General features: G+C 37.4%; 1 protein-coding gene across 1 annotated transcript in view; it reads left to right on the plus strand.

Annotated features, from left to right (window-relative positions):
* The window catches only part of MEIOB (meiosis specific with OB-fold), a 46,405-nt gene that overhangs the window by 14,446 nt on the left and 18,641 nt on the right, over positions 1–13,318 (plus strand). Inside the window, exons 2-6 of the mRNA XM_063314741.1 lie at positions 4,139–4,196; positions 4,942–5,073; positions 6,850–6,922; positions 8,218–8,404; positions 9,838–9,938. Of these exons, the coding sequence (XP_063170811.1) occupies positions 4,139–4,196; positions 4,942–5,073; positions 6,850–6,922; positions 8,218–8,404; positions 9,838–9,938 (551 nt within the window). The remainder of the gene's footprint in view (positions 1–4,138; positions 4,197–4,941; positions 5,074–6,849; positions 6,923–8,217; positions 8,405–9,837; positions 9,939–13,318) is intronic.

The following is a 13,318-nucleotide window of genomic DNA, read 5'->3' on the forward strand; positions in this document are numbered from 1 at the left end:
GCCAGCCCTGTTGCCCATGGCAGAATTCACTTATAACAACTCTGTGCAGTCATCTACCCAGATGTCTCCGTTCCAAGCGCTCTACGGGGTTAACCCTCAGGTGTTGCCCACCTCCTCCCAGCAGGGAACTGTTCCAGCCGCAGCTGATTTTCTTAAAGAGCAACAAGCCGCACAGGAGTTGTTAAAGGAGCAGCTGAACAGGGCAAAGAGTGCTTACAAAAGGGCGGCAGACGCTCACAGGCAGGAGGGGCCAGCGATCGCAGTAGGAGACAAAGTGTGGCTCTCTACCAAGTTCTTGATCTCTACCAGACCCTCCAAGAAATTGGACTCTAAGTTCGTCGGCCCTTTCACTGTGGTGCAGCAGATAAATCCAGTAGCTTATCGTTTACAGCTCCCACCATCCATGAAGATCCATCCAGTGTTTCACAGAGCCTTGCTAGCCAAAGACCCTCCCCCAAGTAACTTGCGATCGCACCTACCCCCACCACCTCCAGTAATTGTGGAGGGGGAGGAGGAGTACGAAGTGGAAGAGATTCTGGACTCTAGGAGGAGGGGAAGGGGCATCCAATATTTCATACACTGGAAAGGGTACCCTGAGGAGGAGCGCACGTGGGAGAATGCCAGAGATGTACATGCTCCAGCACTGGTTCATCGATTCCATCAGCTTTTCCCTCACAAACCCAAGCCTCACATTTTACCCGAGATTCCTCTTTCGCCTGAGCGGGCCGAAGAAGCCCAAGCTGAGGAGTTCGTGAGTGTGTATTTCCCCCCGCCCCTGCCTGAAGCCTCGACTCCAGTTACAGAGGAGGTGGGGGAACCACAGCCCTCAACCTCGGGCTTGCATTTCCCAGGGGGGAGGGGGGTTGACCCTGCTAACTCTCTAGATGTTTTTCAGCAGCAGCCACCTGGCTCGGAGGCGTTATCGGATTGGGAGGGCAGCACCGCTTCGTCCGTGGAGGAGTTGTCCTTTGAAGAATTGCCTTCTTTGCCAAGTTCTCATGAGACTTTACAAGCAGACAACATATCTTATCAAGACTCTGGAGGGGAGGGGGCTGAAATGGAATATCAATCTGGAAGGGAGGGTGATGTCATGAGTAAGGATGGCGAGCAGGGGGCTCCCACCCAGATTGTCAAGCGCATGCGTAGCACTGAGGAACTGTTCAGCCATTCAAAGAGACACAGATCGGAACCGCCTTAACCTTTGGGGTTTATATGGCTGGGTTTTCCCACGCCTTCTCAGTTTGTTAGGATTCTTGTTAAGTACTACTAATAAATATTAGAGACCAAGTCCTCGTCTCAGTGTGTTTCCTGGTAATCAGGACATAAGATCAATGCAGAGATCAACCCAGGCTGATTAATTTTCATTATATTGCTCCAAATACTCCAGAATATCCAACACATTTCTAATATTATCTTTTTAGGTAAAACCCACATTGATCTTCATGAATTCAATCTTTCAGCCAAAATCATTGTAACCTACTCATAGTCTTTATTCAACAAAGATATTGGGTAATAAGTTCTTATTAAAGTCAGATCCTGGGCCTCTTTAGGTATTAATGCTATATTGGCCTCTTTCCAGCTGTTGGGAATCTTTCCATTCTGTTAAATAATATCTGTTTCTTGTAAAGGTTGTAAAAGTTCGTCCTCAAAACATTTATATTAAGAGGCCAGCAGACCATCTGGACCAGGTGCCTTTCCTGTTTTAGTCTTTTTAATAGCTTCACAAACTTCCTTTTTTGTTATAGGTCCATTCAAAATTTGTCTCCAATTCCCTGTAATCTTCGGTAAATTCTGTTTATGTAAATACTCATTCACTTTGCATTATCTGTGTCATGAGTACTGATGGTGAGTAGTAGGGGGCCCCTATCCAGTGGGAAACGCATGCGTAGTTTAGAGGCTTTGAACTTTCCTTCAAAGAAGCCCAGAGCAGACCCACCTTGATTCTTGGGTTTATCTGTGAAGGTTTCCCATGGCCTTTCAGTTTGGCAGGATTTTCTTTCTAGTAAGAATAGGACAATAAATCACTAGAGACTCAAGATACTGTTTCAGTGTGGTTCTTTACTCCAAAATAGGACAATCTGTTATTACAGTATTTCCTTCTTGTAACTTTAGTATCACTTCTTTTTCTTTTTGCAATGTATATGCCAACCATTTCCCCATTTTATTTGCAAATTCAAAATTTCTTTGTTTTGGATATTCATCTTTCTTTCCATCTCTCTCACTGTTAACATAGACAATTGCCTCTGTAGAACCTTAATTTGGTGGGTAATAGTTGACCTCTCTGGGGACTTTTTAAACTCTTCCTTTTTTTTTTAATCTCATCCAAAATCACTTCTTTGGTATGCATAATACCATATCATGAACCCATTCTTGATTTCACATAAAATAAGATTAGCAATTTCCTCCTAACAGAAATTAAAGGATATATTATTCACCCTAGTTTTTATAAAGAGAGGTTTCTTTGTTACCACACTGAAAGCACAGAAACATTTCCAAAGTAGGTGGGTCAGCTTGTGGGTCAGCTATATTTGGCCAGAAGTGTTTATTTATTTTACAGCAGTGAGAGGAGATTAAGCATTAGAAAATGGACTGAGCCAGGACCTAGTTTATTATCATATGACTTGGTAAACAAATCTTGCTTTCAGTTTGGAAAAAAAAGATTTATTTAATGCTGGCATTAAGTCATTCATCTTTAAGGAAGTTAGTAGCAAATAGAGAGGAGTGTGTGTATGTGCACGTGTATTCTTGAAAGTAAACAACTAGCTCCAGAAAGCTAAATTCTAAAGCATTACTTCAAAGAAATGATATATAATTGGGTCACTAAATCACTGTTTTAAATTATGCAAATACTGTACCAAAGCTCTAAATAATGTTACTTGAAGACAGAAAAGAAAAATAACAAAGAGTTATTTGGCAAATGGACACAGAAATTTTTCTTCTCTCCCTTGATTAGCTTAACAGTGTGGCTACAATCCCAATTGTGCACATTTGGGAAACATTCACTCAAAATTAAAGATATATACAAAAGGTTTAGGAATAGATCTCATGCTTTTAATTTTGAATTATGGAATTTTGCTTGGTTAAAGGAGACTAAATAATTTTGTAAAGATAAAATTTAAGAAGACTTTGAAGTAAATACTGTTGTAAGTCCTAAGGCATTAAATGACATTTTGGATTCCAGGAACCAGTTCTTTTATTATCAGTAGAATTATACACAGGATATGTTGCCATCTAATTAAATTACTGTGAGTAGGAAACTAAACATTTTGAATGTAGATTAGTAGAACGTGTTTTAAAAAGCAAGCTTTTGGAGACTTTGAGGAAATTATATTTTGTTACACAGATACTCTGAATGAACTCATCCAGATAAATGGAGGAATTGTTTTCTTGCCCCACCTAGTGATGAAAAAGATCACAGATATTTAAGAGCCCATTTTTCAACACTTGTATTCTTAATTGTGTTTACCACTGTTGGAAATTAAGAGAAATAAAATTTAGTGATTGTTTAAATTCTTTGAAACTTTTTATTTATATATGACATGCTTGTAACAACTGAAGATATTTATTTATGTGAGTCTTTCTGCAGCTGGACAACAAAGTAAGATTTCTATTCCTCTAATTTGGATACCATCAGTTCACTCATGCACTCTTAGAAGCTGCTTTTACTTAGAAAAATATGGTTGTTGGTTGACTTATACATGCTTGAAAATAACAGGTAGTTGGTCCTTGAAATAATCCATTCTTGAGAGCTCATGGAGGTATAATAAAATATGTGAGTTATATTCAACATGTGAAGAAATATGACCACCCACCATTACTTACTTCCTGGAATGTACAGAAAACTACAAGCCTTCATTAAGTGGACACAGGGTCTTGTTCCCTAATGAGTGCCATCATCATTTGTCTTATGCATTCACTACTAGTAAAATGAGTTCCTTATATTATTTCTCACACATGATCTTTTTGTATATTGCAAGAATGACTTCTGTTGTTGATAAATTAATGTTTCTGTCAAGTATATTAAAATAGCAAAAAACATGCTTTTAATTACTGAAGGAATATAGAGAGTCTGTGAAATCAAATCCATCCTGTACATCTGTATTTGATATATATATTCTATAATCTCTTTTTTTCTCAGAGTATAATTGGTGTGGTGATTGGGAAAACAGATGCCAAAGGCTTTCCAGACAGAAAAAGTAAAGTTGTTTTTAAGTAATTTGATCTCAGTTTCTCAGGCTCTCTCTTTCTGTAAGTGACTTGGCTAATTAAAAAATATCTGGTGGGAATCTTTTCTGCACAAACTATGTTGAAATGTCAATAGCATATAAGTGATGATAAAAAGTTAAGGGGAACAAACTTCCTCACCTCTGTCATTATCCTTTGTTGATGTGTTTCAGTATTTTTAAGGATAGGTGCTGTTCCATAATTACAGCTCTGGGCCTTTCCCTATTTTTGAAGCAATGAACATTAGCAAAATATTTTATTCAATGTAAGATTCAGTACTAAAGCAACGGCTTGCACGGGTTTCTTTTCCTAAACTTTTTGTTCCCATTCCTTATGGTGACCTCTATTGGTATGAATGAGATTGCTCTGCATTATATATAATGTAGTTCCACATCAGGTGATCCATTAACATTTACAGTACAGCATTTCTTCTTTGCTGCTGCTGGTATCCTAACTTTCCTAATACAGTATATCATTTATATATAAGGGAATGGGCACCTGGGAATGAAGTGCTGGAACTGGGACTGAAGTTCACACAAGCAACAAGAGTCTGGTACAGATGTCAGCCCGCAGAGCTCAGTTTGATTGAAAAGCATTATTTGCAGCATGATTTAAGATTTGTAATAGCAGACAAAATATCAACAATAGGCATATATTAAGTGTCTCACACCAAATTGAAGTTTTTAATTGGTTTCTTAAATATGCCCCTCTCTGCAGATATTGGATCAGAAAGATATACTTTTTGTTTTACTGTTCGTGATTCCCCATCATGGTTCATAAATGTAAATTCCTGGGGAAAAGAGGACTATATTAAATCACTTTCAGAAAGCTTTAAAGTTGGTGATTGTGGTAAGCTGGAATTTATTCTGAACATATTTCAATATTTTTTTCTCTTCTTTAAATCAATATAATGCGATTGTGATCTTAGTGTGCTTTCCTTCAAGAGTTATGGGACTATTTAATTGGAACCACTTTTTTCAGTTACACTAATTGAAATAAGTTATATTCATACTGTATATTCAGATATAGTGAAACTGTCATGAAGAGACATAAACTTAGAACATAATTTCCCACATTTCTTCTTAGATCTTTAATGTATACTATGTTTTACTCTTCTAAAAATGTTTCATACAGTAGGTATAAAAGTTATTGAAGTCATAATCCCCCTAGAGTGAACGTGGGAATAATCTAGTAATTCCCATTGAAATAGTGCGAATTACTTTTGAATAACATACATACATAGAATTATATACTGTATTGCATAGCCCTTATTTCATTTAATTATTTCCACTGAAATGAATGGGGTTTTAAAATGTGCACAATGTTTGTCAATAAAGTTTTATTGTACAAACCTGCAGGCTTACAATTTAATGTTATTATTTCTGTTTATTATATATTGTGGCTGTGTATATAAAGAACACTGCCAGGTGCTTCCTAATTTTCTATATGGTTTGAATAAAAGCCATTCAGCATTTAGCTTACCTTAGCTGGTCACAAAAACCTAAGCCAGGTCAGACCTAGTTAGAACTTGAATACTACAATAGAATCCCAGGGCTGTAGGCTAGACTGAAATAATTTTTTTAAAAAATCTCAAACAGCAGCAATCACAAATCATATCCTTGTTGCCAAGAAAACTGCATGGATGTGATTCCTGTAGTCACCAGGAGTTGAGCCTGACTCCAGAGCATCTTTACTATTTTTTCTCTCTTTCATTTGAACAATTTAAACTAGGAGTAGATAAACTTTATCCTAAAAGAAAAAGCAGACCCATTTTCTCAAGTGTTGGAAGGTATTTGGGGATGGGATTGTTAGATAAGTTCTCTCCTTACCAGAGATGCAAAGAACAGATGTTTTGTTTGCATTGAAATCACTAGAAAGGGAAATTAAAGATTCTTGCCCTGACCTGAGTAATCTTAGCTGTTCCAGGATCAGCCAGAGATGTTTAACTTCATCTTCTTCACAACTTTGCTGTGCTAATACTGCTAATAAAAAGCAACATTTTTTTTCAATATTCAGATGATGGCTGATATGAGCACAAGAAAAACATGGGCAGGGGTGCTCCATATTGCATGGGCTTCACAAAGAATAGTTAAGAGCCACAGATCAGCCATGCCTGATTTAAATGGCATAATTTGTGCAAGGTTACTGCTGAACAGAAATTGGTAAGGAAAAACTTCTAAATTTTAAAGTATTTCTAAAAAGCATGTACACTTAAAAAAGCCTATGTCTTTAATTGTGCTGCTTTTTACACTGTACAGTAGTTTATATTCCAAGGTAAAAAGGTACTATGGCACAAACATAGCATGTATCTGCAGATCATTAAAGGCACCGCATCTTTCCAGGATCAGATAGCTGCCTTCTGCATATGCAGTGTAATCCTGGAAAAAGATGCATTTGATTTAAGGAGTTGCAGGCAGGAGATATATATGCCAGATGCTCCAAAGCAATGTTTGCCCTTTGATATGAAGTGCTGCACAGCCTACTTCTTTTTCTTCATTTGGACTGAAAGGTAGGATATGAATCAGGTCATTCACTCTAGATACTACTTACATGGCAAGTCTTAGGATTGGTTTGCAGGTATATCTGTCCACTTGTAAGTTGTTATTTGAATCTTTTTTATCGCAGTTGTAATTGAAAATCCTTTAGTGCAGACAAAAGAGGTGGAAAAAGAAGAAAAATTCAACCCTACAACACCAAGGTAAATTAAAAATAGAATTCATATGGTTGGCATAGTTAGATTATTGTTATCAGAAGATGCAGATGATATTATTGCACAGTTATATAACAAGCTAGGGAAAAGATTCTATATGAATATTGCATATAATGTAACTAGTACAGTATAATTACTTCAGCTCCCAATTTATGGAGCAACATAATTAATATCCAGATTAGTCTACACAGACTATTTTTCTGTATTGTAATAACAAAATGTTGTAGAGGTATATTTCCTGCAAAGTATTGTGAGTGAAACTTGTCATATATAAAACAGTCTTGCATAGGGCACTTACCTTTATTCAGCATTTATTCATATCCAAAAATAGCCAGTTTGGTTTACTGTTTAAGGCTCCAGGCTAGAAAGCAGGAGATTGTGAGTTGTAGTCCCAATTTAGGCATGAAAGCCAGCTGGGTGACTTTGGGTCAGTCACTCTCTCTTGATCTGCCCATGATGTCAGGCTCGAGCGACAAGCCGGTCAGTCAATTCCTGTTGCAGCCAATGGATCAACATTTGGTTGATCCGAAAAGCAGACCCTGCACCTGTGGGAAAATGCTAGAAAAAAAAAATCCATATCCAAAAATAGTATAGTTTATCTTCCATACTCCAGAAAATAAATATAAAATATAGCCAAAATAGAAACATGTCCTTTACATGTTCTGAATTTATACCATATTTATGCAGTACCTCAGTGAATTTTTCCAAAATTAAGTTAATTTGAAGTTAATAAATGTTTCAAATACCCTAATTATAATCTACAGTTTGGAAACCAGATTGGAAGAATGTTTTTTGCTCTGCCCTGCCCTGCTTCAAGGTGATCAGGAGTTTATGTTACCCTCCTCAAAGTGAATGACCTGGTCAGTCATTCAGGAGGCTAAATATAGTAGTTCATTTAGTTGGGTTTGCTTCCAGGATATAGAATCGCAGCCTAAAGTATCAATTGCTGACTACAACAGATAGCTGAATTGATACTTCTAAAAGATCTTGCAGTCCTACCATATATGTGCTATAAAAATTCAGATGAGATTTTTGCTGCTCAGATATGGTAGGCTTACCTTGTTACAAAGCTTAAGTACAGTTTAAAGACCAATCTGCTTCCAGGATACTTTTTCAAGTTTGAGTAAGTCGAAACAAATTTAGATGTCAGGAAAGTAGTTCAGAATTGCTATTTGCAGTGGTTTGACCTGTCGCTCATACAGTATTCAAATATAAAAAGTCTGATGCAACCAGTAGACTATATGCTTTAAAAGTTGGTAAAATGTTATGTGCTCACTTGTCAGCAGCTACAAATTATTGCTCAGTGAGAATCATTCTGCAGTCAGAATCTATGAAGTAGACACCAGACTGCTGTCTCTGTTGCATCTACCTGTCAAGAACCCTCAAGATTTTTACTCACTGGGGGATATTGTGGCCAATGGACAAAGCCTGGATGGAAAAATAATTAATATTCTTGCTGCTATTAAATTAGTAAGTCACACCAACTGTAATAAATCAGAGAGCTCACATTGTAGCCTGAAAATCTAATTGATTTCTGTATAGATAAGGATTTACTGGGTCATAGCAGAGTTGGGAGGAGAACTTTCTGTGTTGCTCAGCAGTCCCTTGGCTTGATTTAGCACCAAGAAAGGTTAATGAGTAACATCAATCAAATATTTCATAAACAATATTCTATTAAAACCTTAAGCCCCTATTATGCCACAGTGATTCCTGTACACAGTTATCATTGGAATCAGTCTGTGGAATCCCATGGCATTGGTGGGATTTAAGATGGGGCCTCAGTAAGGTACTTTGCTACTAGAGGCTTATTTAAAGTCTTTTAAAATATCTGCACAGGTTAATTAGTCATCATGAGGTTATGTATTAATGCTAAATTTGTTCTGCAGTATTCAAATTAAGTTGAATCTCACCCTTGTACCTTTATTCTCCCTTACCTGCATGATCTATGTATAACTCTTCTGCACAAACTATACTGAAATCAGCAGAAAATACGTAAGCCCCTATTAAATGCCACAGTGATTCTTGTACACAGTTATCATTGGAATCAGTCTGTGGAATCCCATGGCATTGGTGGCAACCCACACCTGAAAAGTTCACTGAAAAGGAATTAGGTCTCAGGGAGGTATTAGGCAGTTGCAGTATTGGACAAGGTACCTGACTTCTTATAAGGTATATAAACTTATTAAGGTCATATATTCATAGGCCTAAGAATTTGAGAATGAATTTTAGCTGCCTGTCACTAGCTGTAAATCTACTTTGAAAATGCAGATGCAGTAGAAGAGAAAGAAGCATTTGGAGGGGAGAAATGGTGGGTGAGAGTTTCTTAACCATTCCTGGCTTCATTTATTGAGTTTAAACTTTCCTTCAGCTAGGTTTATTCCAAATGTGGAATCCACATTTTTGAATTTTTGCAGGAACACTTGGAGGGGAGAATTAGTGGGTGGAAAAAAGTAAGGAACCCACTGCTATATATTGATTGGCCCTATAGGTTGGGGCATTTACTACATGAGAAAACCTTGTTTTATTTAAAATACGTGGTTCTTTCCTTCCAAAGCTTTTTAAATGGTTATAGTTTGCTAACCATGAATGCTTCTTAGTAATAATGCAGGAATTCTGATTTTTTTTTATAATTGACAAGTGGAACAAGAACCCTTTGTTCCTGTAGCAATGTTCCACAATTTGATAAGCTGTTGTCCTTTAGATGTGACTTTCTGAGAATAAACTATACATTTATCCACATTACAATTATAACCAGTGCTGCTATAGCTTAATTTCTGCTGAAATGGTTTGAGCTTTGAGTAATGGGAACATGGATATAAGAATAATTTCTATTTGACAAAACAGATACACATGCAATATTATGATCAATATCAGGTTTTCTTTTCTTTTTTTCCTTTACGAAGGTTGGTGAACCAAAATATTTTGCTACTTCAGACAGGCGGAAAGGCCACAGATGTGAAGTAAGGCTGTATGATGATAGTGAGTCTTCCTTTGCAATGATATGGTAAGCACCATTTGAAGTCATAATTCAGCTATACCAATGAATACAAAAATATGAAACTACAATGGATAAATGCATACAATTATCACTAACCGAAACCTATTAATTGTGTGGCCTTTGTGAGATACAGTAGGATTTATTAAGTGACAGCAATATCCATTAATGTCTATGACAGGTAAAACTGCCCAACAGTATAGCTTTGAATAGATTATCTTTTTCTATGAATTATTGATACATTCTTCCCTCTGGAGATGCAGAATGAAAATGAGCTGCTAATCAATTAGGAAAAGGTGTCACAGAGATTAGGAAATAAAAACCTATTTAGTTAGTTAGATTATCTTGCTTTCTCGGAGTAACATATTGCCTAATAAAGTTCATAGATCATTTTTCTACAGACATTATTTTCAACAGCTTTATATATTACACTGCAATAAGTAGCACAACACTGGATCTGACCAAAGGTTCATGTAGTTCACCATTCAGTTTTAACAATGATCAGCAGAACCTCCTTGATGTTGGATTCCTCATCCCTGTTCACAAATTATTTCTTTAATGGTACAGAATAGGGATGGAACACCTGGTGCCCTACTTTGTATTTCTATTCTGCTGCTGTGTACATAAAAAGGTAAAAGCTGAAATAACCAAAGGCCCTGCCTTTTAGGATTATCCCCACTAATGGTACTGGTTCCAGTGGCTTTGGAAAGTTCTTTTGTATATCAATATTGAGAATGTAGATTGTTGTTACTAAGTTCTCTGACCTTTTATCTCTTGCCTATTATTCATTCATTCATTCATTTATATTTCAAATTTCTATCATCGCCCATCTCTCCCAAAAAGGAGAGATTCATGTCTTTCTCTCCTTGCTTTTGCCTACCTTTTATCCCATTTTGCCAGTTATTTATTAAATCATGTTTGTGCAGAGTGGTAGGCCGCAGTATTGCAACCCAAACTCCCCACGACCCAAGTTCGATCCCAGCGGAAGCTGGATTCTTGGGTAGCCAGCTCAGGTCGACTCAGCCTTCCATCCTTCCGAGGTCAGTGAAATGAGCTTGCTGGGGAAGGTGACGACTGAGGAAGGCAATGACAAACCACCCCACTATAGTCTGCCAAGAAAACGTCACGAAAGCAGTGTCCCCCCAAAGGGTCAGACATGACTTGGTGCTTGCACAGGGGGCCTTTCACCTTTTCAATAAATAAATATTAAGCTTTTTTTTTTACCTGAACTGAGTGGTGTGTATACTTGTACTGATCCAGATAGAGGGAATGACTAGGAATGTGCTAGGTGCAAACTGGAAATCACCCACAGGAATTTTCCAACATAGGAAACCTCTTTGCAGAGGTCCAGACAGTATAAGAGCTCAGATTTGAGCCAATAGAGAGGGAAAGCAGGTTTACTTCTTTCGTTGCATTTGCAGGTAACTGCCCTGTAGCATTGTTTAAAATTTCCTGATCCTTATTGGGGGATACCAGGCCAGAAGATAGTTGCAGGGTCATTGGAAGAAATTCAGTCAGTATCTAGAGAATAAAATTGATCACGTTTGGTTGGATGCCAGTTGGGCAGGTCAACTGAGATGATAGAAGCCTCATTTTGCAAGGTTATTTGGGATTAGTTTGAACCTGTGGATCATGAGGAAATTGAGAGTGTACTTGTGCTGTTAGCTGTGCCACTTGTGGATTCAATTAGTAACCTATCTGACTAGGGAAAGCTGCCAGAGAGTGACAGAAGGCTGGCTGTGAGTTGTAAATACATCTTTGAGAGTTGCCTTCTACCTTCAAGGAGGCAGTGATAAAACCCTTCTTCAAAAAAACATGGCTTAACCTGGCTATTTTGGATAACTACTATCACTCATTACTTTGTCACTTTGTGATTGGGTTATTACAACTCACTGTATGTGAAGCTGCCCTTGAAGAAAATTCAAAAGCTTCAGCTGGTTGGGTGCTAGTTGCTTTAAAACCCTACATGGTTCAGGGTCTGCAGATCTTTAAGACTGATTTTGGGTTGAGACTGAGATTGGATAGGCAAACTCCAGGTTGAGTCTGCCTGTCCAACGAGTACTGAGAGAGAAGTGTGCCAAGGATCCCATTATCAAGGGAATGCCATCTACAAGGCCCCCACTGTCAAGCCACTGATGGTCACCCTTGTGTGAAACATCCTTGAATGTCACTAGGTATTATGGTCCACCCCCTTCCATAATGACATGGCTGTTTAGGAGCAGATTACTGTACTCCAAATGATGGTGCACCAGCTAGATGGTATGTTATTACTGTTTTGTGGTTTTAATCCTATGTTACTGGTTGTTGTACAAATTTTTAATCCCATTGCCCACATACAACCTTAGGGAACTGAGCAGCATAGAAATCAAAGTAATAATAAACAAGTTTTTATTTGGTATGTGCTATCACGCTGCATTCATTACCAATTTATAAAAACCTCTTTTAAAACTAACAGCAATTCTGTGTCAGAGATGGATTCCAGAGACGCAGAAAAGCTGCTACTTCCATTGCTGATACTCCTAGATAATTAGAAGATCAGTAACTTTTATAGGAAAACTCCAGTGGGGTCACTTAAATTGTTGCAGGTCAGCCATAGATACAGAAAGAGAATACTTGCAAAGTAGGGGTGGAATCAAATATTTTAGTAATTTAATATTTCAGTTGCATAAAAATAATCTCCTTTGAGCCAAGGTTGATTTCTGGTGACTTCATGGACATGTCAATATAATTTTCTAGACAAATGAAAATGCTTAGATAAATCAAATGTAGAATGAACTCCTAGGAGAGGTAGAAAAGATCTCTTAGAATATTTCTAGCAGTTCCAGTAGGAAATGTAATGAATTAACAAATATCCTACTTGTATAAGGGTTTTTGCCACACTTTGCTCCCACAGTCTTGTTTTTCTAGGTTAATACTGACAGACTTTTTGGGATTTGGGCTACAGCAAAAAATACTGCCTGTAAGGAAAATATTTATTACTAGTCATGGAGGTCTGAGGCTTTCAGATAAATAAACAGATAGATAATTACATTTCTCCTGCTTTTCCTCTAAAAAACACAGTATCTATAGAAAAACAGGATAAAAACTAGATTAGTGAATATTTGGAACAATTGTGATTGGAATTGCAGGCTATCAGATGTGCTACATGATAACACATGGTGCTTCTTCTGCCCTTACCTATTAACAGAAAAGCAACAAAGGAAAGGATATGGAACAGGTGTCAGTCAATGGCTCTGAAAGGCACGTGGGCTGTCATTCCCAAATAAGGTTCAAGAACTTTGAACACAGAACCACCTCTCATTTTTGTTAGTCAGGAAAATTTTGCATCCAGGACTCTCCAAAGAGAAAGGGAAGTTCCTCATCTATGGGCTTTTGAATTTGAAAAAAAG

Source organism: Candoia aspera, chromosome 14 (genome assembly GCF_035149785.1).
Source record: "Candoia aspera isolate rCanAsp1 chromosome 14, rCanAsp1.hap2, whole genome shotgun sequence".
In the NCBI taxonomy this organism is placed as follows: domain Eukaryota; kingdom Metazoa; phylum Chordata; class Lepidosauria; order Squamata; family Boidae; genus Candoia; species Candoia aspera.